This window comes from Perca fluviatilis, chromosome 8, assembly GCF_010015445.1.
Source record: "Perca fluviatilis chromosome 8, GENO_Pfluv_1.0, whole genome shotgun sequence".
NCBI classification, from domain to species: domain Eukaryota; kingdom Metazoa; phylum Chordata; class Actinopteri; order Perciformes; family Percidae; genus Perca; species Perca fluviatilis.
In genome coordinates, this window is record NC_053119.1 from 18,533,050 (window position 1) to 18,560,670 (window position 27,621).

At 39.1% G+C, this 27,621-nt stretch overlaps 2 protein-coding genes across 5 annotated transcripts in view; both read left to right on the plus strand.

Moving 5' to 3' along the window:
• LOC120564031 (transmembrane protein 80-like) overlaps positions 1 to 1,291 on the plus strand; it is a 3,508-nt gene extending 2,217 nt beyond the window's left edge. For 2 of the 3 annotated variants that reach the window (XM_039808649.1, XM_039808646.1), the window contains one exon: positions 1 to 925. This exon is cut by the window's left edge and continues 124 nt beyond it. In XM_039808649.1, the coding sequence (XP_039664583.1) occupies positions 1 to 124 (124 nt within the window). In that variant the 3' untranslated portion in view covers positions 125 to 925. The other variant, XM_039808647.1, reaches the window with a different exon arrangement.
• A 1,653-nt stretch (positions 1,292 to 2,944) lies between these two features.
• Positions 2,945 to 27,548, plus strand: eps8l2 (EPS8 like 2). 2 transcript variants are annotated; one of them, XM_039808829.1, is made up of 21 exons: positions 2,945 to 3,209; positions 8,258 to 8,308; positions 8,777 to 8,823; positions 13,707 to 13,771; positions 15,918 to 16,079; positions 16,990 to 17,139; positions 18,758 to 18,837; positions 19,022 to 19,131; positions 19,240 to 19,310; positions 19,415 to 19,541; positions 21,170 to 21,258; positions 21,361 to 21,435; positions 22,863 to 23,011; positions 23,255 to 23,423; positions 23,511 to 23,545; positions 23,646 to 23,751; positions 23,945 to 24,064; positions 25,147 to 25,225; positions 25,317 to 25,476; positions 26,081 to 26,213; positions 27,239 to 27,548. In XM_039808829.1, exons 2-21 carry the CDS (start codon positions 8,274 to 8,276, stop codon positions 27,314 to 27,316), a joined length of 2,040 nt encoding a protein of 679 aa, XP_039664763.1. In that variant the 5' UTR covers positions 2,945 to 3,209; positions 8,258 to 8,273; the 3' UTR covers positions 27,317 to 27,548. The 2 variants fall into 2 exon arrangements, with proteins under 2 accessions (XP_039664763.1, XP_039664762.1); XM_039808828.1 differs by lacking the exons at positions 2,945 to 3,209; positions 8,258 to 8,308 and having other exon boundaries at positions 8,571 to 8,823.
• Positions 27,549 to 27,621: the final 73 nt, after the last annotated feature.

Genomic DNA, 27,621 nt, shown 5'->3' on the forward strand with positions numbered 1-27,621 from the left:
AATCATTAGCAGTGTCTTACTCGTTGCCTACGGCTTAGATGGAGTCCTGGCTCTCAGCACTCTAGCCCGACTGGCCAGGTCAGTCCCACTCTCATTAGTTTTCATCACAGACAGTATATATTAAACCTCATTGGCCATAGACTGGCTCAATGGATGTACATTGCTGGGATTGAGCCTGACATCACGTGCCTGATGCCTCTCACTATCTCCGCTATTGGGGCTTAGTCCCACCCTGGCAATGTCTGGCAATGCAAGACTACACCAGCTATGATAGATGGCTTTATTGGATTTTTGGACATGTGAGATCACAAATCTTTTTTTGACAGTTGCACGTCAGCATAAATGATAGACGGGTCGGTAAATTGCAATATCTGGTGTCATACATAGACTACATACTGTACTTCATTATCACATGAAAAGACTGGCCTACATCATAGTCTCCATTTATTTTGATTGACAAGATATTTCGACATAATTAGCATCTCATACGTATGTTTTGAAATACCTGACTGCACTGAGCTTTCCTTTTGTTCATGCTTAGGTCCATGATTGAAATAAGCCCTGGTTCCCTTTAGGACTAGTTTGAATTATTGATATGGGTGGCATTCATTCAAGTGATACTGTATACCTTGTACAATGTCGTCACATCCACAAATTTTCCTCTCAAGATAGATCCCAGGACAATAATACAATCTCTTATTCTGGATGGATATTGTTGTATTCAGGTGGCTGATGGCCGAAATACATTCATACATCAACATGGATGAAGACTTGTGAAAAACCAAACTAAACCTGCAGTCATTTGCAAGATTAATTTTGGATAATTACACATTGTTTCATACACTTTTTTGTGTCTCATGTGCTTTAAGTTTGTTCAGGTACAGTTGAATATACAGTAATAACTGATTGGTTTTTGCTCTTCTTTGTGTCTTTTAGTGTTTATTCATGAAGACGCCTTCTCTTCATCTTCATGTTGTGTGTTATAGCTGAACTCACAGCCTGTCTGCACTTCTTTGGTACGACCAGAAATCAAAGTAACTTTGTCTTTAAGACAGTTTCAATATTTATAAGGTGAAGACTGTTTGTTTGGACTGTTATTTTTATAACTTAATTTGTAGAATACTACGTATTGGTTCATCTGTGCTAGCAGGATCTCTCAGGGATTTAACTTTGGTCCAGTCAGGCCTGTTTGCCATAGAGACATAGTAACAGATTTTTCTTTCATTTCTCTATGCTCTTTTTTTAAATTTTTTTTTTACGCATGTTGAAGATAAATATATGTATTTGTGTTACTATTGATTATTTATATTAAACATACAACAATAATAAGTCTCATGTTATTTCATCACCAGTAGAGGGCAGAACTGTTTTGATTTAGATTTGAATAGTGACAACACTGATTTTATTACTAAAAAAAGGAACATTTACTTATCCCATGACTTCCATTTTTAAAACTCAGGTCAACTGGAGTGTGTTCACACTCGACTATACATGCAAATAACCTTCCAATATTCCTATTCATCTGTAACGAACTATAACATGCTTTTAGTTGTGCTTCAATCTCTTTAGAGTATACCTGACACTGACTCAAAGGGCACCTGTAAAAACATATTCTAGGTTGAGAATGAATGTTTTAGTTTGGCTCCTTAAACCTTTAACTGCACATATTTGATGTCAGATTGTTGTAACTATTAGTCATTTCCTCCCCCACATTCCTCAAACAGGTGATTTCTTTTACTGACAGCTTAAGTTAATGATCAAACCCAATGGCATGGTTTCCAAAGTAACCAGTTTCAAAACAAATCACATTTCAGAGTGTCTGCGCTTGAGCAACAGCCGAGCACAGACAAACACTTGTGCATGGCAGTGACTGTAGGTCAAGCCACTGTGTGTGTGTGCAAGCATTTATATTTCCCCCTTTTAATCGCATCTGACTGCTGGTTTCATGGGGAATGTTCAATTCTTTGCATTTTTGTTAAAACACAATAATTCAAGTAGTTGTTCAAATACAGTAATATACCCAGAAGAGGTCAACTGCATTATCTTAATGATTTTCTTTGCAGGGACAGCTTACTGCAGCTGGACAAAGAGTGGTCATTCTTACCAGCCAGTGACATTGAAACCTGGGCAGTGTTCCACACTGTTGCTCCTTTCTGTCACCCTGTTAAATCCAACTAGTTTAGACCAGTCACTACTTTACTGCACAAAGGAAACCTGCGGAAATGGAATGATCGCAAAACTGAAGAGCTTGCATATAAAATGGAATTGCACTTATGCATTGTAAATCATAAACAGCATTTTTTATATCTGTTCTTTATTGCCATATAAATGTTGTAAATGTCACGCAGGTCATCGCATATAAGGTCTTGGGGCACTCATGCTTTACAGCATTGGCAACCTTGGGGCTGGGATCCACAAAGCGTCCCAAGATAAATCAAGAGATGATTAAAGAATGAAAAAAGTAATTTGTTACAAAGTAATGTTTTTATTCTTACTCTTCTGTAATTTTTGCCTTTGTATTCTTGTGAAATACTAAAACGATCAGAAATCCTTTAAATCAAACTATCTGAAGAGGAAAAATCACACTTTGGTTGTAGTCCACACTTAGGCCATATCTTGTGATGGGACTAGTAGATATAGTAGCTTTATTTTAAGGCCACAAACCATAAGGTTTGGAACCACTGCTTCACTTTTTAATAAGATTTACAGTACATTAGATACCATGCGGTAATTAGACACCAGAAAAATTCACTCTGTTTCCAAATAAAGCTGCTCAGTGTGGGTTGTTTTATGTATTGCAGGATAATAAAACAGATGAGTGATTTGTATCACCAGCATGCAATTTGAGTGAGAAAAGCTCACAGTGACCGAGCGGCCCACCCCCAGTAAAGTGTCCGTGGAGCTCCTCCCCTCTCAGATTGAGTTACCTGCAGAATCACATATCACTCACCTGCACCCGCCTTGTCTCCTCAGCGACTGTGTTACTGCGGGGAACCGGCAACAAACGTCTGCGCTCTGTGTTGGACGGCAACTGTATAGTTAACAGGCTGGGATTTTAACGGTTCTACTTTAAAACAAGCGGTTACAAATATCGACAATTTCCTGCAGAGTTTCTGTCCTGATCGGGCTGTGATGTCAGGCTGATGCTTCAGACGTTGTCTCGCGAAAGTTTCTCACCCTGAGCATCCCGTCTTGAAAACACCACCACTGTGAGTTCCTAAGATAGGCTACTTCTTTCTTTCTTTCTTTCTTTCTTTCTTTCTTTCTTTCTTTTTTCTTTCTTTCTTTCTTTCTTTCTTTTCTTTCTTTCTTTCTTATAAACATGGCTCCCACTTGATAAATCTCACCACAAAAAAAGTCCACTCAGTGACTGTTCTGGAGCTTTCAATGATCTTCCTCAGCAGGTGAAGTTGACTAATTACTGTTCAACTTCATAATTATATTTGTCCAATCTCTTTTTTATGACTTCATGTTGGTTTAAAAGTTGAGATTGGTTGTTTATAGAGATGATGTATTATTAATGATTTATTGTGATATTAGGAAACGTGTATACTAATTGTCAGCACATTATTAATGTTTTGTGATCGAGGCTGCAGGTTTGACATGATATTGATACACTTAAACTGTACAGTGATTCATCCATAGGCATAATTTACAGGGGTTTCAACCCCCCACCCATAATCAAAACTGGCCAGTGCAACCCACCCAAAATAGCTATTATAATTTCCTTTACATAAATAAAGACATTTTCACCCTAACTTGATGCAGAAAAGGCACAAATTGTTGCAGAAAAATTCACCACAATGCAGGAAATTAAGTGTTTGATATGCTCAAAATTTCAATTATTAAAAAGTGGAGATATGAACACCCCCAATGTTGAACCCAAAGTTATGCCCTTGGATTCATCTATGAAGTAATACACATACTGTATAAGATATAAGATATACTTTATTGTCCCCGAAGGGAAATTTGTTATGGACTCTGTCCATTCCGCAGCTTTACAAGAACAACACAAATCACAGAAAATAAGCATCTCTCAACACATACTCTCAACACACTCTCATGCAGCACAGTGTACTGTTTGGTATTGGTTCTGCTTGCTGCAGGAGAGCTGACAACTACATGTTGCTACCATACATTTAAATTTGATGTCACCCTCAGCCTTAATTGCAGCATTTAGCTCTGTGGTGAGAGAAATGTGCTTTCATTTGGGTTCAACAAGTTTAGGAATAACCTCATCATGACTACACATTAACAACCAAATGAGAAAACCCATTTTTTTTGTCCTGGAACATGATTATTTGTTCTCTGTGTGTTAGAAAGGTTATATGAATGTTACGTGAACAGATAGGGATAGAATCTGTGAAATATGACCTGATTTAGTCTTGTGCTGGTTCTCTGTGCCCTGATTCAGAGACCTGTATACACTAAATAAACCCTTAACATCATCAACAGTAGGCTGTGATTCAGCCAGATGGCTCCATGGCTTGAAATACATAAAATCAGACAACTGTTATGTCTTACAAAATGCTTACTCAAGAGCATGGAGCAAAGTCCAGATTGCTCATATCAATGTAGGCTCATCTTTTTTGTAGTTGTTACTGTGTTAAATGTCTAGTTGTGCTGCTTTTCACTAACAGAGTTATAATTTTGTGGCATTACATGTGTTTCAGACTTAAGCTTCTTGTTGAAGTTTTTTTTAAGTTGTTTTGTTTTTGTTTACACTTGGCACATTAGCTCATGACATCCTCAGAGCATAAACTCTTACTGCAGAATCCCATGTCCAGTAAGAAAGATGCACGTTATAATGCTGCTTTGGTTTTGTCAGTTTCTAAACTTGAAGGTCGAAAGTTGCAGTAAATAACTATGATACGCTAGACATGCATGTCACCTGTTTATGAGGATTTCAGGGCTTCTTGTGTGTATGTGTGTGTGTGTGTGTGTTTTTAAACAATGTGTTTATTGAGTGTATAAAAAAACTTATATAAAATAAAATAAAAACAAATTATAAAGAGTAAATACAGACAAAATGACCTTTCAACCTTGGTCTGATCCTTTCTTGTAGGATATATCTGGAGCATCTAATCTAACCAATCAAACAGTGTCACAAGCCAATATAAACATCTCTCTCCCACATGAAAAATACTAGATTACTCAGAATTCCCCTCATTTGCCAGACTATCACCCACATCATTTTGTTCAACAAAGTCCAAGAATGGTCCCCAAACCTGTTTGAAAGTATCTTGTCTATCCTTAACCATATATGTTATTCTTTCCATTGTTAGGCAAGAAGACATTTCTCTAAGCCACCGCCCAATACTAGGCCTTTTCACATCTTTCCAAGCAAAAGAAATCGTTTGGCTTGCAGTAAACACATAAGTACTTTTATCTCTTTTTTAAGTTAGGGTCAGATGGGTACAACCCCAGGATAAATACTTTGGGATGGAGAGGCAGCTTAACAGACACTATTTGAAATATCATTTGTGCTACCTCTTTCCAGAAGTCTTTAATTTGATTACAGTCCCACAAACAATGAAACAGAGTCCCTTTGGAGTGATTCCACTTGTAGCATAGATCTGGGTTTACCCGATTAAACTTAAGTAACTTCGCTGGGGTAACATATGTTTGCATTAGCCAATTATATTGTAGTAACTTAAGCCTGGTATTCATGGTCTGTTTCTATGTGTGTGTTTTTGAAACTGTCAACATGTTAGATGATAAAATGATGAGTTGATGAGATGAGTTTCAACCCAAAATTAGATTTCATATGTGAAAACATAAACAACACAGACCACAGGACTGATTCCAGAAGTTTAAAATATGAGACTATGTTAAGAAGGGCTGAACGAGAACTCTGAAGTAAGCACTGTTACTCTTAGCTCTCAAATGATTTGTTAATATGAAAACACTTTAACCACATTCCAATTGAATATGGAAATCAAAATATATTATAATTTTGTAAAGGGCAGAATTGAATAAGACATACTTGCCTTTACGAGTAAGCCTTTAAGATAAACGTCCTGCACACTCATTTTTGTGCAATTATTGTTATAATACCGTGCAATTACAAATGAATAAAGGGTTGTCAGTATTGAACAATAAGCACCTTAGGCTGAGTGCAGGAGAGGTGTGCCGAGGGCCTCTTGCCATGAGGTTGACAACACATGACACCCAGCCTGTCCTGCTCCAGCTTCACCTCCCTCCTGAAACCTGGCGGCAGGCCAGAGCTGGGAACAATAGTGCAGAGGGATGATGACCAGAGAGATAAGGACACAAAGAGGAAGTCTACCTTTTGTGCAGGCTTACTAAAGTAAATAGGATTAGTTTTCTTTGCTCATTTGCATTTCTCAGTAAGCTTTTGTTATAGATGAATCCTTTAAACTGGTCGCAATGGAGCTACATGTGTCTATCTGAATAAAATCATACATCGTCTGCAGGAACACAGTGACTTTGGTTAATATCTTAGAGCTGTTGTTGTGATTTGCCCTCACTTTGCTTCAGCAGATATGAGCAGATTAGAATATCTGTTGAGGGCGATTATGTTTATGATCTGCTGCGAGATAAGCTTGAGTGACCGCGCCTGTAAACTGTTATACACAGTATTTACCTCATGTAGTTTACCGCTGCTAATTATGCAAAAACAGTTCTACTATACTTCAGAAAGGAGGTAAGGCATGTCATGAGGAAATGGCTGTCTCAAAACACTGTCATGTACAACTGGTAACAGGTTAGAAAATTATACTGAAATATGTACAGCTAATTGTGGTAAGCACGGCCAGTGTCACGAACTGACACAGGGTCAGTATCTTACAGGTTGGATTCTCGCAAAACACTTAAAATACTTGCTGGTGACACAGGATCCAAACCTCTCGCCACCAATTAATCATACAAACTGAATGGGTTGTCTAAAGTGATACATGGCTTCTTGGAGTCTAAAAGTCACAAACGTTAAAAGGTGATTATTATCTCCAGTGGTAAATACAATTTACTTTAGCCATTAATGTAAGAACACTTATCAGTGGTTATATTTATTTCAGTATAAATTATTGTGAGCTTAGAAAGAATCCAGCACACTGAGCATTTCGCAAGCAGTTATTTATTTAGAAAATACAACGTTTCGGTCTTAGACCTTCATCAGATAAATTCAGATTTTGACCTTTGGTCATATCCAACGCACCTGCCTGACAAAAGAGGTGTGCAAAAAGCCTTCCTACATTTGACTGATTATAAATTTTTGTAAAGTAAACCAAGCAGAGCACTCCTCGTTGTGTAACAGCTTATTAGGGTCCACAGTAAGGCTAGTCTATATCCTTTGCGTTCCACTTCTGGTATTGCTCTGGTGCTGCAGGAAATTCCGCCGGATCCATGTATTTTCCACTTCCTTCCGCTTTCTTTGTGTTGGAATTTTAAATTCAGTGGATTTATGAGGACTATGGTTGACTGCTCCTCAGATCTCTGCAGGGTAAATTGAGACAGCTAGCTAGACTATCTGTCCAGTCTAAGTTTTCTCTCACACAACTATTTTGCTGCGGCTCTGTGAGGAGTTTAACACCGCCCATTACGATTCTGATTGGTTTAAAGAAATGCCATTAAACCAGAGCATGTTATCCTCCCATCCCCCAATGCTATGTGGAGTAGCCAGACTCTCCTTCAGCGTGCTTTGGAGGAGTGTCTGGCAAAGCGAGACTACTGTTAGCTACAGTGGGTGTTTAGCTATAGAGTGAACTGTAAACCTGATATATTTGACATAACCTTGTCAGTACATGCCTTGACAGACAAGTCAGAGTCTCCAGGCCCAGAGGGAAAGGTGTGCAAGAGTTTCAGACTCTCATTTCCTGCTCCCGTTAACGGGATTTAGATGTAGCACACCATGCTAATTATCAAATAGTGTAAAACAACCAAATAAATTAATTGCAACTACGCAGATATAGTGATCAACATAGTGGATCTAATTACACAGTGCATATCAGCCTGCTGTTTGCCATTGTCCCAGATCAGTCCCCTGACTACCAGCATTACATGCCCAGCACCTGGCTCTCCCCCGGGGAAGAACAGGCTGTTGGTACAGTATGCCTTAACTTTGCATACCTACTACTTTAATGAGGTAAAAATAAAAATGATGCAACAGGCATTTAAAAGGATAAATAATGCATGTTTGTTTTGGTGTAAAATGTTTGCCCTCCGCCACCAGCCACCTCCCTCTCTCTTAGTCTTTCATTAACACCCACTCTCTTTCTTTCTCTGTTTCCTTCTTCAGGTGGATGCCTTAAATCATGAGTGTCCTGGGACCTCAGTCGAGGCAAGCCAAGTGAGTGTCACACACATTCCTGCTTCCCCTCACATATTTACCTTTCTGTGTGTTATGCTGAGTTACTGTCACGCAGGCGTGAGAGACTCACTAACCCAGTATGCAGAAGGTGGTGTGGGTCAGGGACTTCGGGCACAGAGCGTCACTATTGAGAATTGTTTGCTTTGCCTGGGTTGCTGACTCTAGCCTCTACCCATGTCCCCCACACCTCCTCTTTCCCTCCCCCCTCTCTCCCTTTTCCACTCTCCCTCTCTCTCCCTGGCTGGTCCATATGTTCAGAATCTCAGGCTAATCTCATCCAGTGCTGGCTGACTGCTCGCCGTATATCACTTCTATTTTGTGGGCTTGCGTTCATGAGAAGTGACAGTGTGGGAGTTTCAGAGGGTTTGTGACACTGACATCCACAGGTGCCGGGGACCAGATGAAGAGCATGCAGCGTAACCCTGTCTCCTCTTCTTGTTATTGCAGTGGAGTGGCCAGATCGGACAGCAAGATCAGTGCCAAGGCCCTATACGGTAAGTGACTGCAGAAAGCCTATTTATTTTAAAGACTTTGCCTTTACATGCCCTTCACCTGTAATTACACCTGGCCTTATTTATGTGGCATGAGTCACTACAGACTGTTTACAGTTTATAATTTAGGAGCTTGACCACTGAGATGTTACTTCATTACAATGAACATGGGCACTGTAGTTTATTTTGAGTCAATCCCACAGACACCATCCTACTACTGTAAATAATCTCTAGTGCACTGAATGTTTATTAATCCGCATCTGAAAATAGTCCCCGACAAATAAATGTTTTACTTCTGTTGGAGTAATATTTTGTTTTTATTGTATTTTAAATAAAGCTATAGTATATTTGAGACTCATCTTTAAATGCATCTGTGTTAGATATATCCTTTGATACCTTTCCAAACTGTCAATAGTCAAGCTGTGTGGATCAGCCCTGTAATTGATTCAAATCACAACAATATTCAATTTGCTATGCAAATGACTGTCAGGAAATCGTGCACCCTGACTCTGCAGCACAGTGATGCAGCCTCACAGGACTATCACAGTCCTCTCCCCAGAACACACACACAGTGATAAGAGGGGGCCAAGGTCCTGCTGAGGGGCCCTGTTGTGCTCAGGCTGCTGACATCTCTGTCAGACACTGAGGGACATGGGAGGGAGGCAGGGCTCCTGAAGGGGACATGAGTTTCCAGCTCTGTGCCAGGCCTGCACAGCATGCTGGGATTTGTTGTCAAATGCATCAGGCTTTTGGTTTGTCTGCACTTTTGTAGTCACGTTGTGTGCACATGTATATTAATGTTGTCTGACTTTCAATCTTTTGTGCATACTTTGAATTGAAGGATATGTTTGTGGTATTGTAGGACTCCATTTACATCTACATTGTCAGGATCCATTACTGACTGTGGTGAAACTCAGTATGGCATGACACTACATTTTATTTTAGCTGTTGCAAACTTGGGCGTGTGGGTGCTAGGGTGTGTGTGGTGTGTGTGTGTGTGTGTGTGTGTGTGTGTGTGTGTGTGTGTGTGTGTGTGTGTGTTGGACACTGAAATGTGCTATGTTACAGTAAGAGGGAGTGCAGGGTGTGCCTGTTTTTAATGTGCGGTTGGAACAGGGTGGGTAAGCCCATGTTTTGCAGGTGAATAAAAGACGCATTGAAAAGTGGAAAGTAAGAGGCGGACTCACCTCTGGTCCTCCCTGCGCGTCCCTCAGACATTAGCTCACTGGCTCCTGCCAGCACCTCCTCCACACTGTGGACATAGAGGGACATTGTGCAGCATATCATAGGCCAAGATAGAAACCTAAACTAAGGTATGTCAGGACAACCTGCTGTCGTGCATGGATACACTGTTCCAAATATAGAATGGTCTGGCCTTCAATGACAGATGAGGGTATTGTAGGGGTGCAAGATGTTCCCAAAGCATCTGACTGTGCACCTCGTTGTCTGTGAAATATTTTTGTGGCATAAGTCATCCAAATATCCACAGGACGCATCAACTCCTGTGAGCTCTGTGAAATATCCCAGTGTATGTGTGACAAGGCTGTGCTGTTTTTTATTGGCTAGTGTCATCTCGTGTGGCAGATGGTCACCACTACCTTCTCACTGCAGTATGACAGCAGCATGCCTGTCCTCCACAATACTGTGCACCATCCATAACAGTGAGAGATATTTGGATAGATATAGGTCTGCTGGTGAATAAACATGTAGAGGAACGACAGCAAAAGTCCCAGCTCAATCTCCCATATGCAAAACTCCCCGTCATTCACACTGTGCAGAGCAGCACACAACTGATGCAAATGATGCACAGGTCCTCCCACCTGATCCGTTATCAGCAGCTTTGGGGTAAAGCAGAGAGATGCCACATCAGAGTCATCCTCCCTGGACTTCAGACCATCTGGCAGCTTTCTTGAGTTTCTCACTCTGTGGCATGTCTTTGTCAGGTAAAATGTGTTTGGGCTGAGAGACTGAATTAACAGGTGGAAATTCAAACTTCGATCCCGTCCTGTACCGCTGTTTTTCTTTCATGTCTGCGTATGTATGAAAGTCAGCTGAATGTCTGTGATAGATCCACTTCTTCTAGTGTCATTTAAATTAATCTTGTTAAAGCAGAGTTATCAGTGGCTGTATTTAAAAAAATATAATGGTACGTGTTTGGTCTTTTACTCTCTATGAACAATATGCGATGTAAATCTGTATTAGTTTTACATTACTTTGAGAGGACAACTCTGTTGTGTACAGTATCAGGCTGTGAGGTGTGTTGATGTAATACTCTGGTGACATTTGGACAAATATTTTTTGGACACAGCAGCACACTTCCATATTGCTTATTGTTTGAATTGATTCAGCCTTTAGATGTTGCAATACAGGATTTTAATAATACAATACAATTTTATGACATTGCATCATACAAATGTACTGTCTTGGTTTTGGGTTCAGTCATGTTAAATCGGATTGTTCTGGGCCATGTATTGGTTTGATAATCTGCCAAGCAGCCATGTTTATCACTGGTCATTGACTCTGGAGAGCTCTGAGGATCTGCCCATCTGCCTGCTAAGTGGCTCTTATTGCAAGCTGTTGCGTGAATTGATTGACACAAATGTCAGGCCATTAATAAGACATGGGACGAGCTCGACTTTCAGTGCGACACCTGACGCTTGTGTTTCACCTGTGGGGAGCCAACCAGGAAGAAATCAGCTGAGACAAAATGGCAAAAACATTCTTGCATTATTTGGACAGGGACAGCGGTTGCATGGATAAAGAGGTGCTGAGAACTTGGAAGAGTCTAAGCTCTATCAAGCATGTTTACGTCACAGTGAATCATCAATAAATGGATATAAAACATTGGAATGTACTTAAGGGGCTTGACACACATTTTAAGTGTTATACAAACAGCAGAGCTTTTGTGTCATAGTCACCATAAAGCACATAAAGCAAAAAGTGGCTGAACGTCTGCATGGAGAGAAAACCATGGCATCAAAATGTTGACTCTATTGGGTTGGGGACAGAAAGAGACCTGATATGAGATCTGGCAGTGGAGTCGATAGGAACATACTCTCATTTAACCGTAATTGTTACCTGCAGGCTATTCACCTGGTAAAGAGGTCAATGAGCACACTGGCTCACTCATTTAACATTGGCCTGTATAAAGACAATGGTCCCAGCCAACAGTACATACAGTGCTGTGAACAATGATGTCTTGAAAAGAAATTGAGTGAGCTCCAGGGTTTACAAATGGCATTCAAACTTTGAACAGGTCACTACATTTGAACTTCATTGACTAAATCTGATTTTTGATATCTTGTATTGGTTTTCAAAAATGTCAGTTCATTTGATGCTTTTTTCAATCTACCTCAAACTTTAAAGCAGCTTTAATCAATAATGTGTATAGCAGTGCATCAAATGACTGTGAAAACAATGTTACAATGTTAAAGAGGTCACTTATAGTGATGAACCTACAAAGAATTATCACCTTAATCTGCAGCGCCACTTAGCTTTACAGATCTTTAAGTGAGTTTCATCTCATTGTTTAACTCTCACCGCTCTCATAGCGTTTTCAGCTGCAGCAGGCAGCTGTTTATAGTGAAAAAGCTCTGAAAAAACACTGTGCATTATCTGTTCAGCTCCAAACAGCAGACAGACACAGTTAGAGACTAGCTGGTGAAGACAGTGAAGCATTTAGAAGCTAAAGAGCCAAATATTTACCTCACGAAAAAAAAAAACAGAGCTAAAAGAGAGTGAATATTGGACATTCGTCAGGTGGACGGAATCACAACTCCAAATGAATGATAATGTTGCTCTGTAACTGCCAGATGTGTAAATAAGAAGCTGTTTGCAAACAGATTCGCCATATCAACTTAATAGGTGATGATGTATAAATGTTTTATATATTATTCATGATGTTTAAATGAGGGAGAAAGAGTAGATTTGCTTTTTAGAGTGTGTAAATAGTTTATTTAATTGGTGTTTGTGACCAGACACAAATTGTTATTCAGAGCAGAGTATGTCATGTCTTAAAACATGTCTGGAGTGGATCTTTATTGTGTGGATTTGCGTGGTGACGTGACGTTTTAATCTCACTGGTAGCACTGACAAAAAAATAATTTACATACCACATGTCGCTATTTACAGTACTCTCACCTGCTTTACTCAACAGGTTTGTTCTAAAAAAATTAAAGCATTTCAACTTCATAGCATTTTTACCAACTAGAAGGTTATGCATGACAATTTACAATTATACTGTGCCACTGATGAGGAAGTGATCATGGTGCTGTCGAGAAGTTGATCACTGATCTTTGACCCTACAGTAAATCTGTGATTCTAATTGGTGCCCCTGATAAAGCAAGATGCCAACCTGGCCAACATACTATAAAGGTTGAAGAACTCAAGTAACACAACTCTTTGATACAAGATTTAATAATTAACTTCTCAGATAGGTGTTTTTATTTTACTTGCCTTCTGGCAGGACAGTTTTGGACACACAATTGTGTTAAAAGATGTAATATCACAAGCCGCTGTGGTTTTTGCGGCACTATTGTAAATTATACTGTGAATGATGCTGTCGTGTCTAAAACTATCACCTTATTATCCATACAATATTTATGTGAATATCTAACAGTATTGTTGACTGTGAAGTCCACAGTTGAACCATAAAAACAAATGTTTTCTTGTCACTTCCTTATTGCTCTGCTGGTCTTTTTAGCTAGCACACTAGTGTTTTGTTTCATCTGTTCACTCTGCTGAAACGTCTGAAACGTGCAACATGTGGAGTTTAGCTCAGTGACACTGCAGGCTGTTTACATAGCTGTATATACAGTAAGATCGAGGGCAGGACTTGGTGGATTGTCAGTTTTTCACTTCTACTATCTTTGTTTTTTTATCAACAGAACAGAGGAAAAAATACTCCAACTCCAATTATATCATGCATGAGACGTCACAGTATCATGTTGAGGTAAGATCTGCTCTATTTGTGTTGCTCTAAAAAAAATTAAGTTGTGTGTTATCATTTTGACCATTCCTGTATTTAAAAATATGTTTTAGAAATACAAAACTTGGCAAAAGATTTGAAACTCAACCACTACATATTTATTCAATGGTGTTATAACGTTATTATAAAAGTTTAAAATCATTTTAGTACTCATTAAAGTAAAAAAAAAAAGAAAAAAGTTTTTTGTTTTATTAATAGACAAATCTGACTATAAGTGATCCTGGACATTTGCAGTTTCCTAAACCTTGCACTGTGTATGATCATTCTGTATTATTTAAATGTTTTATTCACTTTTTCATATAATGTACTCTATTATTATTATTATTATATTATTATTATTATTATTATTATTATTGTTGTTGCTAGTGCATTTGGTACCTGCTCACCTGACATCGGAGAAAACATAAAATTAACTAAAAAAAAAAGGTATAAAATGTAGCAACTCAGATTGGTAACCCAGTAGTTTTAAACCCCATGTACATTGCGTCTCCAGATTAAATCTGTCTGAGGACGTTTGTTCCAAGTCATTCCTCTCTCATTTCCTCAACGTTTCCTGTCTCCTTTACTGTAAACTGCCCAAAATACAAAAATCAGAATCAGAATAAGATTTATTCCTAAATTAAGTTTTCACTTGCATGGAATTTGCCTTGGCGTGTTTGATGCATACTGTATATACTATAAACATATGAAAATGGAAAAAAACAATAAACATGGCGCAAAGTACTGCAACAGTCAAAACATAAATATAGAATAGAAATATGGCAATAAAAATGATATAAAAGACAATATAACAAATATATACAATATAACTGTTTTAGAAAGGAAAAGAAAGCTGTACGGTTTTGTGCAGGGTGTACAAAAATATGAATCTGGATGTGCAAAAGTTCACACTATATATAATATGCACAATGGTCAGGGATAAAAGTCCAGGATATGTGTTAGTTGGGGGGGTTAAGAGTCAGTCAGAGTCTGTCAGTAGCAGTCTAGGCCTTGTTAATGAGACCGACTGCAGTCGGGAAGAAACTGTTTTTGTAACATGAGGTTTTGGCGGGTCCTTGGCGGTGGCAGCAGCGTACCAGAGGGTGATAAAGGAGGTGAGTATGGGGTGTAGAAGTGCACCATCATTGTCTTAGGCAGGTTGAATTTCTTAAGGCTTAAAAAAGGAAAGAAACTCTCAAATGAGGTCAACAAATGTACAGATTTATAATTTAAAAATGGTCACTCAACCTCAGCTCATGGGGAAACAAGATAAAAGTAACTCTAAATGTCATGATGAATTGTTCTATTAGCAAGAGATAAAACCTGACACAATCTCTTGATTGCGTGTCATTTACAGGACTTTTTAATAATAAAGCAATCAGGATTACAGCATTTAGGAGCTGGTGTTGGGAAGCTTGAGTCAGAGATGTGCTTTAGGTCAGGGATGGTGTTGAACTATGTCCTTTGTCCTTTCAGATAGGATTTCTCTAAGTGCCTCCCCATTATCACACATGGGCAGGTAATCACAGATAACTGCCACACTGGCAGCAGCTGCATGTAGAGAGAGCCGTGGAAGTAGTAATATCACAGTTTTGATATTAGATTAAACAAGTAAATTACACAGCTAAGTAACTCTGTCAGCATTGTGAGAAACATTTAAGTCAATTAACTGTAAGAAAACATTCCTAAAATGACATGTAAAGTAACGTAAAATATACAGTTAACAATAACAGTTTAAGAAACTGTTTTTGGAAATATCATTATTTATATTATATATATATATTTGCTTTCTTGCTGAGAGCTGAGAAGCTTTGGACAGAGCCAGGCTAGCTGTTTCCCCCAGTTTTCAGTCATTATGCTAAGTTAAGCTAACTGGCTTGGTATCATTGTTCATATCTAACTCTTTGCAAGAAAGCGGACAAGTACATTTCCCAAAATGTCAAAGTATTACTTTAACAGAGCCAGTTAACTAGAAATAATGTGTATTTCAAATTACGTCCTTCAACTTTCCAAAGCATACCTTTCCTACCTTCCAAACAGCCATTGCTTTCAGTTCACACCAGGTTATACGTAGTCCCCTCACAGCCAAAAATCGTATCCGTCATTTACAAACTCACTGTTTTCTCCTCAGCATCTCTCCACATTCATTATGGACAAGACAGAGTCCATCACGACAGTGGACGATGCCATCCGGAAATTGGCCCTTCTGGATTCAAAAGACAAAATCTGGACCCAGGAGATGCTCCTGCAGGTCACCGACAAGGCGGTCAGGCTGCTGGACTGTGACACACAGGTACTGCTCGACATCTTTCCACACATCATGCGCATCATCGGATTATGTTAACATGCAATAAGTGTCACATTTACAGTCACTGATTTGCATTTGTGATTAACAGCATCACAAACTGCAGAAAACCTTAGAGAGTGGGGGCATGAAGTTTGAAAGACGTGAGCATTTAACTAGGCAGTGAGTGTCTGATTAAAGATGCTATGAAGATTCATCATGGGAATTGTTGGATTCAGTGTTTTTGGAGCTAAAAGTCAGGACATATTGGTCTTCTGTGCATCGATATTGACCATTCTTTTTTTCTGTCTGTCTCTAAGGTGCCTTTTTAGGTTTTAATTAAATGTCGTACAGTGCAATGAATTATTGTGTCCATCACACATTGAACAGCCTTTGAAAGGAATAGTTTGACATTTTGGGAAATTTGCTTTTTTGTTGAAAGTTAGATGAGAAGACTGATACCACTCTCATGTTCAATATGAATCTTGAGCTAGCAGATGGTAAGCTTAGCTTAGCATAACAACTAGAAGCAAACAGCTGGTGTGACTTTGTCTGAAGATAACAAAATCACACAAAACTCCACGTAAAACAACACATTTTCATTTTGACACTTTGGCTTTTGTGAGAATCAAACAAACAATATATAATTAGTGTTAATTATTGAGTTTTAGGTGCTTGGAGCATTTGTTACTGTTTCCAGTCTTTGTGCTAAGATAAGTTAACCAGCTGCATGTGGTAGCTTCATATTTGCTGTGCAGATATGAGTGGTATTCATGTTCTCATCTCGCGTCACTTTTAGAAGACTATTTGTAGTAGGCCTACTGTTTTATCTTACTGAGGAATTTGCCTACTCAGATAGTATCTTGCTCTTTCTCTCCACCTCTTCCCCTCTAACTATTCATCTGTTGTGCTTCTGCAGGAAGAGTTGGAGAACTTCCCTCTTCCCACGATCCACATGAGTCAGTCGGTCCTGAATCAGACACGTTATCCCTCCGTGCTGCTGCTGGTGTGTCAGGACAAGGAGCAACACAAACCCGACATACACTTCTTCCACTGTGACGAGGTGGATGTGAGTCTCAGTTTGAATGTTGCAGGCTTGGCCCAGTTTGCATCTTTTATCGTCCGTGCATGATTGGCTTGCTTTGTGTTTTATGTCATTTGTAAATCCAAGCTGCTTTTGTTGGAGCGCCAGGTCAGATTTCAGTGCCGTTGGTGGCAGTGTGCTTGTGTGTATCCTTTTAAATTTTTTACAGCCTCGTTCAGAGATATTTGCTCAAAGAATGATCTATCCCTGAAATTATGTAATATTATAACTCACTGCAAAGACAATACCTCTTTATAGTTCAGAATCACTTCTAGTAAGTTAAAGCAAGGCAAGGCAGCTTTATTTGTATAGCACATTTCAGCAACAGGGCAATTCAAAGTGCTTTACATAAAAACAGATACAAAAAAAATTAAAAACAGATAAAATACGAGAATAAAAGTTACAGTGCAGTATAAAAAATGAAACAGCAGTTAAAACAGTTAAACATATAAAAGCAGATAAAATAGGAATTTCTCTTTATATGCTTATATAGATTGTCATACAGTTTCAACAATGTAACTTCAGTATAACAAATGAACAGTTATTTAAAGAAAGGCAACATCAAAAAGATAGGTCTTCAGCCTTGATTTAAAAGAACTGAGAGTTGTAGCGGACCTGAAGTTTCCGGGAGTTTGTTCCAGATATGTGGAGCATAAAAACTGAATGCTGCTTCCCCCTGTTTAGTTCTGACTCTGGGGACAACAAGCAGTCCTGTCCCAGACGACCTGAGAGGTCTGGGTGGGTCATAGTGTAGCAGCAGATCAGAAATGTGAAAAGTTAAAAGAAATACTTGGTTGACGGAAGCTGTTAATCATCATATTGGGCTCATAAACACTGACCTGGGTGAATATAACAACTTTTGGATTATCACAAATATACTTTTGTCTTCTTTGAAAGAATATAAAAGAAAGTGGAGTTTCTTATCTATCGAAACTCTGACGCTTCTGTGATGTAATCTGAAGAAAGAATAAGAAAGCATCTTCAAAATTCTAAATATGTTTTTGGAGAAAAGCTAAAATGTTATGCAATACACTGATGTATTTAATGTCATCACCTTTTAGCTGTATGTAAATATGTACATATAGTAAGTCAGTTAAATTAATTTATTTCGCACTTTTGTAGAATGAGCATCACAGTTTGCATCACAAGTCATTATAAACAAACAAATGGACAAACTACGCACTAAAACAACATAATGTCAATGCAAGTTTGTAGGTGCACTGCTGACCTCTCTAATGTCTGTAAAGGTAACTCCATTGCCTTTGGTTGTAGATTTGAAATCCAGATGACAGCATATCAGAAACAGGAAATACAATTCTCACCATGCATGCCAATAGCATTCCTAAATATCGTATTTAATTGATCACTTTGACCTGTTTAGAAAATGTTGAACCCATCATGAATTAGATATTATTGTCAGTTTGCAATGAGAAATAAGCTTTAAGCATTCAATTTGACATTGACATGGCAATATTGCAATATGATCTAGGCCCTGTATCTTTTACTATGGCTGCCAGTGAAACTGCTGTCAGCCTTAAAACTGCACATATACATGGTGTATATATTTAGTTTGATTTTGTGTGTTTCTCCTTACTATCTTTAGGCTGAGATGATTCATGCAGATATAGACAGTGCCATTGGAGACAACAAGCATGGAAAGAAAATGAGGCTTCAGACTCTGAAGTGAGAACAATTCTGCTACACACACACACACACACACACACACACACACACACACACACACACACACACACATATTCTTGCAGTCAAATACACATTGAAGGAGGCGACACTGACCTCTGATTAGAAGTTAGCTAACTTGATGTTAGGGTGCTGAAGGTCTTGATGCCTCCTCTGCTTCCTCCAGGGTGAATCAGGAGAAAATGAAGCGTCACAGAGAAACCATTCTCCCTCCCTCAGCCTCTAAGGGCTCCTCACCTGCTGCAAAGGGACGTGTAGCAGCCACGAACACTCAGGGTGAGAATACACATACTGCTCATGCACTCAAAAGAAAGCCCTTGTCACATGCAAAGCTCACATTTGATTCAATAGTTGCATTTACATTTTTACGTTTTTTTGCGTTAGATCCACGAGCCTCCGGACAAAATGACACTGAGTCACATGAAAAGCTGGCCCAGCGCATTGAGAAGGATGTAGTGAGTGATTTTATCCACACTATAACACCTGTCATCACATTACACAGTCTCTTAATGCTATATATATATTCTTCATGCTAAACCCCAGGATTTGTCTCCCTCAGCAAATCCTCAATTGTGCCTTGGATGACATAGAGATCTTTGTGGCGCGGCTGCAAAAAGCAGCAGAGGCCTTTTCTCAGCTCAACCAGCGCAACAAGAGTAAGAAGAATAAGAAGAAAGGACCAGCAGGTCTGTCTCCCTTTCTTCTGATGTGGTGGCACGAATGCAGTGACAATATGTTCATATTGCTCACATCGCCATGCTTATGTCTTTTTGTGTCCTCTGGCCCGGGACTGTCATCCAGTGATGCATGTGTGGTAGCAGTGGTCAGTTCAGGGTTCTGTTAAGTATGTGATACATTACTCAGTTATCATAACTGAGATAATATTATTACTTCTTAATCACTCCCTGTGAGTGCTGATCTGGTGTATTTCTGGCATGTTGGTGATTTTAATGCATTATTATAAGTGTGCTTCTGTCTGAATTAGAATGTTATTGTTATGTTATTGCCTGACAAAGTCAAAATATTGGCAATACCAAAAGGAAGCAAAATTCATTTAAATGTTGAATGAAGACTGACATGAGAGGCAGATTAGATGAATCAAAACAATTTGAAGCTTTGCTGGATTTGAAAGCAAAAGTGTCATCTTATTTATGGACTGAAAGTGTAATAGCAGCTGGTTCCCCTAGTGAAAAGTAATAATATTACTGTAAAATGTGGCTGAATAATGTTTTACCACCCAATACTGGCAGTGGTGTGATGCTGTGTTTTTACATCAACACCCCTCGTTCCTTCTGCAGTGTGGTCAGGTGCAGACACATATAGAACGTGTTACTTTTCCACACATCATTTGGTAATAAGTAATGCATATGTGTTGTCCTTGACTACACATACAGATGTGCTGAAAATGATGTATTCTCTGTCTAGAGAATCAGTTTCTCAACTTTTGCGTCAGAATCCTAAATGTAGGGTCATATGCTGATCAAAAGGTTGGTAAGACTGGTGTATTGATTGCTATGTTTTAAAAATATATCTTGTATGGGTTCATACAAAGTCTTAAACGTTTGGAAAATGCTTAATTTTATGTTTTCAAGGTTAGGAATATGATGGATTTTCAACATAATATGATAATCTGTTTCATCTACACAATCACTTATGTGAACCAAAAATCTTTTAAGATTTGAAATTAAACAATCTCGTCATCATATTTGCTTCTTGTTTTCTGGCGTCTCATACCAACCTAAATGTACAATCAAGGTTAATACGAACAGCTGGTAAAATTAACATTGATTGCTGTGGGTAAAGGAATTCGGTTAACTTTATTTTTCACAATTGTATTTATAGTAATAATTTAGATGTAATGATACATTCTTCAAGAGCCTGGAAATGATATAATAAAAAGCTATACGAACCCTTCACTGTACGAAGTTAAAAATTAAATCAGTAGGTCTGATATCATAACCTTTATGTAATTTGGAACTTCCATACCCCTTAAAATACAATTTAAAAGGACACTACAGTCAAATGTACGTAATATGACTCTGCTCTGTGGGGTTGTGAGAATTTTGGGACCTTTTGGGTCACAAGTTGAGAAACCCTGATGTAGCACATTCTTTATGGGCTTTTACTCTCTGGTCAAAGCTGTTTATTAACTAACCATTATTGTACTCCTAACCTTTTTTTCACTGGGAAAAAAATTAATTTCTTTGAACCGTGGCCAGAAAGTGAAACCTGCATCCTGCCTGTAGTATGTCTGTATGGAGAGCTGGTAACTCTGGAGTCTGTGTGTGGTCATTGTTGCTCTGGTTGTTTACAGAGGGCATGCTGACCCTGCGGGCCAAGCCCCCCTCTGAAGCAGAGTTCATCGATAGCCTGCAGAAACTGAAGCTGGCCCTCAACCTCTTGGTGAGATATCACAGCTGCTAACCTCTCCTCCTTCATCACATTCATCAGTTGTCCTCTCTTCATTACCTTCTCACGGTGTATCTTTCATGGCGCCCCCTGCAGGCCAAACTGAAGAAGCACATACAGAATCCAAGTGCGTCTGAGCTGGTTCATTTCCTCTTCGGCCCTCTGGAGCTGGTAAGAGCTAAAAATCTGTTCTGTGTGTGTCTGATGTCAAATAGGTTTATATAGATGATCATCCTGAACACATGCTGATTTTTCTGAATGTCAACTGTATAAATTCATGCCAAATAAGTTCTCCATGTCATTGGACACCCTCAATGTCGACTGAGCCCACAGGCATATCTGACAAAAATGCTCTGAGCTTTTAAAAATGCACAGAATCAAAGCAGTTTAGAGTTTGCATTGTCGCCGTCAGACATTCCTCTTATTGTTTTTATTTTTTCTGGCACCACACCCACTGCTACTCTGCTAAAATGTCACCTGACTGGAGCGACATGGCTTTCAGCTCTGACTCTAGGTGCTCTAAGGTGCAGCCACACTTACACAATGTCGGTTTGCCAAGCTGCAGTGTTCAGCCACACCTTCGATACTGCTGGATAGAAACACAGAGCTGTGATTAGGCTCTGCCAGATAATGTTGTGCAATAACCTCTGGACACGTTGGATTTGCTTGATAAGGTCAAGATAAAGCCGGAGCAGTAATATTCAAAGTGTGGCTGCCACTATGCCTTCTGAAAGCAACAAAGCACCTTAAGATAAAACAGCAAAAACGTATTGTTTACTTAAATTTCTTCAGTAAATACTAGGGCTGGATATCAAACCTCAATATTGAGGATTGGCCAAAATGTGTCCCAAGCATTGAGTATGGAAAACTTTTAAGTATCAGAATTGGCCCCTGAATGTTTGGCCAGATCTTTACACTGTTCTATTTACTTGCAATAAACTATAATTAAGAAATATGTTTCGGTCATTAGATCTTCATCAGGTAAAACAGAGAATGAAAATGGGAGCATTCCAAACAGATATAGACAATGCCTCCTACAGTGAGGCCGATTAGTGACCCTGAACTGCCCGTTCCACAGCCAGTGTGCACTTAGCCCATTAGAAGGCACTTCACACCATGAACAAATGGACATTTCACTATATAGAATGGACAGCAACCATATCAGTATATATACAAACACCAAACAATACAGCTAAAGTCAAAATAATATCCAAAATAATAATATTATCAGGCTAACGGTAGCTCTCAGTGTAACATCAACTGACAAGTTGTATTTCTAAATACAAGTATATTGCAAGTAAATAGTGTGTGGGTTTTTTCTTTTTTGTCACCTATGGGCATTTCCTCCTACGCACCTGTCCAAAACATATTGAAGCATGAGCCTCCATAGTCCTGATTCACCTTGTTTGATATAGTTTAGGCAAAGTTCTTGAGCTGCTGCTTGTGTTTAGACAACATTAACACCAATGCATTTAGACTTTTGGCATACTTTCATGAATGAAAAAAAGGTTTTGTAGAAAAACATTTTAAATATTTTTTGAACCAAGGTATTTAAAAAAAGAAGCAGTCGATCAGTAAACTTGTGATTGCGTCCACAGGTGCTGCAGAGCTGTGGGAGTCCTGAACTGGTGCGTTCAGTAATCTCTCCTCACCTTTCCAAAGACACTGTCGACTTCCTGCGGGGACACCTCACCCCCAAAGAGATGACCATCTTTGAGCTGCTGGGGGATGGATGGACCAAACCCAGGTACATATATGACTGCATTTATAGAACACTTTTATCCGAAGCACTTTACAATTTGCTCATTCACACACACAGTCTGAGCTGCCATGCAAGGTGCTGTCCTGACCATCGGGAGCAATGAGGGGTTCAGTAATTTGTCCAAGGACACTTAGACATGGGTGCATTATTCATGCTGGCTGTGTCTGTACACATGTGCAGCTTAAAGGTCACCTTTTGACCATCCTGTCCCTCCTCTTCCTCCTGCAGAGCGGAGTGGCCCAGGGATCAGTGTGCTCCTCCTTATCACCCAAAGTTTCGGAACGGCTGGGAGCCGCCGGCGGAGTTCTTCAGGACGGCCCCATGGGAAACAGAGGGACCCACTGGGCCACCGGGGTCTCCCATCAGCCCCGATTACAGAAAACACTCAACTGAAGACGTAAGGATTTTGTTTGTTAGCCTGTGAATGTGCCAACCATTGCAGGTCCCAATCTTGAAAATGTAACAATCTGTATGCTTTTTTTAGTATTATGGAACTCATTCCTCAAACTCGTCAAATGGGTAAGTAATGAAGTTCCTCACACACTTTACACTTTGCTGTCTCTTTTACTCACAAAAAACATGTCAAACTGTGATGACAGGATACCATGTGTCTTAACAGGTCTCACAATGGGATGGCCTCCACCCGTAAATATGCCAAAATTCGCTACCACTTTGTAGCACAGAATGTCAACGAGCTGTCAGTGCTGCAGGACGAAATCCTCGAGGTAAAAACTAGGTCAAATATGTTGCCTTTGATGTGAAGATTGACATGCAATTTTGAATTTAAACCAAATGCAGATGTACATTGTAGCAAACGGCAGAGAAGATGCAAACCTAAGGCTAGGGAAACGTAAATTGACCTTCTGTGAAGTTAAACATCTCAACTTTGCTAAATATGTTTGTGCCTGCTGCTTGCAGGTGATAGAGGATGACAATCAGTGGTGGAAACTGCGGAATCGCAGCGGTCAGGCCGGCTACGTTCCGTTTAACATCCTGGATGTTGTAAAGATCGAGGAGCCAGAAGCCGTCTACAACCAGGTGATCTGCTGTACTATACATGCAGTGCATTAACATTACATTCTTTGATAAACACCCAAAAACTTTGGCAGTGTATGTATGAGCTCTTAAAAGGAAAATATTCACTTAAACACCTTTTTTCTGATAGCATTGTGAAAAACTCACACGACATTTCTGAGGATATTTTGTGACTGTGGTGTATTTTTAGCATTCCCACAGGCAATGTTTCCAGCAGCTGAACATAAAACATTAACTCTAAGTTTAGCTGCAGTATTAAGTTTTGAGTTTGTCTGCTTCAGTAGACCAGGATACAATGCAGCCACATGACATGTTTTTTTCAGCTTTTTGTACCATGTATCAGTGTCACTTTCACTTACTTCGCCTACTGTCATTATCCTTATCTCAGCTGCACAACCTGAGGCGTGTTGGCAAGAGGTGTCACAATAATTTCTGGTAAATGTAGGCAATCAGTTACTAAAGTATAAGGTAATGAGAGGGGTCAAGGTTTCTTTATCACTGCTTGTGGATACATTTATTTTGCAGCTAGAATTAAAAGTACAAAAGATGAGTAGGACACGAACAGATAACACATTTGCTACAAAGTGAATGAGTTTGTAAGATTTTCCAGAGGAAAAAAAAAAAGTAATCGGATGAATACAAAACCTAGATACATGACAAACAATGTGTAGTATGTACAAAATGATCGTTTTAATTTTTAAAGTTCACAGGATAATTCATTGAACATCACAGATAAAAGCTAGGAATGTTTACAGTCGTATCATCTGAACACTGGTCCTAGGTCAGTGCAGCTTTGTGTACAAACACTAATCACTTGTTGTGACCCGACACATTGTGCAGCAATGTTTCCACCCTCACCAAAAGCCTACATTCCTATGCTCGTATTCATGCTGCACACAGGTTCACCTACGCCCTGCTGCAGGTGCTGCATGCAGCTTCTCTTTCTGGTGTAAAATATTTCCACACACATATTTTCTCTTTTGGCTCCTGGGCAAAAATGTATCAACCACCAGTGAGATAAAAGACAAACCCGTTTTTGTAATAATAGTTGTTTTCTCATGAACTGTTTGTGCCTGTGTGTGCAGAAGGGCTACAGGACTTCACCTCCTGGTTCTCTGAGCCATGGAGAGAGCTTCAACAACGGTAGACCAAAAAAAGACAAAAGTGAGTGAACACAAAAAAGATCTAGGAATCACAGATATGTAATAGTTGCTCTTGTTCTGACATCTGCTGCCGTCCTGTTTCTGTGCTGCAGTGATGGATCAGGTCAACAATGAGCTATTAACTATGATCACTGCTAACAAAAAGCCACCGAAGTTCCGTGTGGAGCGACCATCCAGCCAAGTACCGCTCAACTTTGACTCAAACCCAGAGCAAGTGACCGCATGGCTCAGAGCAAAAAAATTCTCCAAACTGTAAGTCACCCACAATGCTCATCAATCCAGAAAATCAAAGTACCGTCCCACAACTTAAAGTTCTGACTGAAATGTTAGAAAGTATTACAAGCTGCATTGTATTTATTCACCATTAACGCACTGTCAGTAATAGATTTTTAGTACTTTAGTATTTTGTACAGACATTCCTGGTTTCTGGCAGGTGAATCCTACTGACTTTGATGGCCACCTGACTTTTCCTCTTGAGCCATCATAAGGTTGACATTTGTGATATTGACATATAATGTCTAAACAAATATTGGATGGATTGCAATACAATTGGACATTGATGCCCCCCTCAGGATGATTTGGGAAGAACCGGTCTAATTAATAACATTAATGATAGCTCAGTTCCATTAAATGTCCCAGCAAGCCAGCATGCACAATACCAGGATGCTAGAACAGACACAACCCAGAGGAGTCCGGTTGTGATTAAGGTTATTGATTACACCTGTGCTTATCCTGCTATTGCATGTCAAACTGCTGTCTTTTTGGATGGTGTACTCACTACTGGATACTGTGTACAAATTAATAAATACAGTACATTTATACTGTATCTAATAATAAGAAAATTAATTGTCTGTAGGACTGTTGAATGTTTGGGGATCCTGACTGGAGCCCAACTGTTTTCCCTCAACAAAGATGAACTGAAGAAGGTGTGCAAAGAAGAAGGCAGTCGTGTCTACTCTCAGATCACCGTGCAGAAAGAACAGCTGGAGGTAAGTCACACACTTGTTTAAGCATGCATGTAAACTGCTCACACACCTGTTACGACAAAAAAGTACAAAACCCACAAATGAATAATACCCACCTATCTCAGCTTTCAGTCTCTATCTGGGCATGTTAAGACAAATCAATACACTTATATAAAAGCTGGTGTGAGCTGTCAGACTATTACAGTCATCCTCTATTATAATAAATACAAGTGCAGTGCAAAAGTAATAGTGTAATCAGGTCAGAACTAACTAGGCAGGATTGTCAGACAATTTAACAACAAGGATAATAACATAATAACAAGCAGTTATGCAGGATAAATAAAGACACAAAACATGTGATATTATTCATCAAATGTATAATTGACTTTGTCTATGAGGCTGTTTTTTGTGGAGAGGGTCTAAAGCAAACAGAAAAAGTATAAATACAGCATTCATGCAATGACTCCTGACTCAGCAGAGTGGTTTAGAGAAATATGAAGGGGACAATAAAAGTGCCACAAAGAGAAACATTTTGGATCTCTCAGTCAAAGATTATTTTGGCCTGGATAGAGTTCAGAGTCTTTCCCATATATATAAAAAAATATTTAGTTTTGATGATGCTTCTCGTCATCTCTCCCTCCTGGTTTTCTCCTCACCTTTAAGGTGACAAGTTTCTGCCAACTCTTCCTTATTATTGTTTTTTGTTGTTGTTTTATTTTCATTAATTTTATGTCAATCTATAATCCATGTAGAGACGTATTAACCTATTTATTCATGAGCTAATTATATTAACACAAAACATGCAACGTTTTTGGAGTAAATTTGTATTAATTATGATTATTTCCACGACAGCTGACAGGATTTTTTACTGAAAGTCTGTTGCCATTGCTTTTGCAACTTTATGTCCAAACAGTGCAGTTGTTGAAAGGTCTGAGGTGGCTTCTTTTCCTGCTTATGGCCTTTGTCTCTTTGTATTCTACGCTTTGTAATAGGGGAATCCTTGGACAAAATGTTTGAAAAAGCGCAATCTTCTTGTGTTTGCTTTACAGAAGACAGACGGAGACTCAGAACTGCAGGAGATCATGAAGCGGCGGCAGGAGAGGATCGACTCTGGTAGCAAAGACTGAACCTGCCGTCCAGCACGACCCACCAAGACGCTTTTGCTAACTCACTGCAGCAGCTTCTTCAATCAATCTATTGTTAATTATGACCTGCAGTAGAACATAAGGAACGGTTGTATACATATTTAATTGTATATTTATTTTATATCACCCAATGTGTATGTATATCAGTGTTTTCTTATGTAATTATGTTGCTTTCATGGTCTCATTAAATTTTGTTGTCGTATGAAAAGAGGAACATATGAATCGATGTACAGTTTTTTTTTGTGTGTGTGTGTGTGTGTGTGTGTGTGAGGGAGCATGTAAGCACA

Excerpts from the sequence above, each read along its gene's own strand:
- eps8l2 (XM_039808828.1), top strand. The coding sequence starts at position 8,730 with ATGAAGAGCATGCAGCGTAACCCTGTCTCCTCTTCTTGTTATTGCAGT. Across the intron at positions 13,772-15,917 it reads CGTCACAGTATCATGTTGAG|CATCTCTCCACATTCATTAT; the intron begins GTAAGATCTGCT and ends TTTTCTCCTCAG. Across the intron at positions 18,838-19,021 it reads ATGAGGCTTCAGACTCTGAA|GGTGAATCAGGAGAAAATGA; the intron begins GTGAGAACAATT and ends TGCTTCCTCCAG.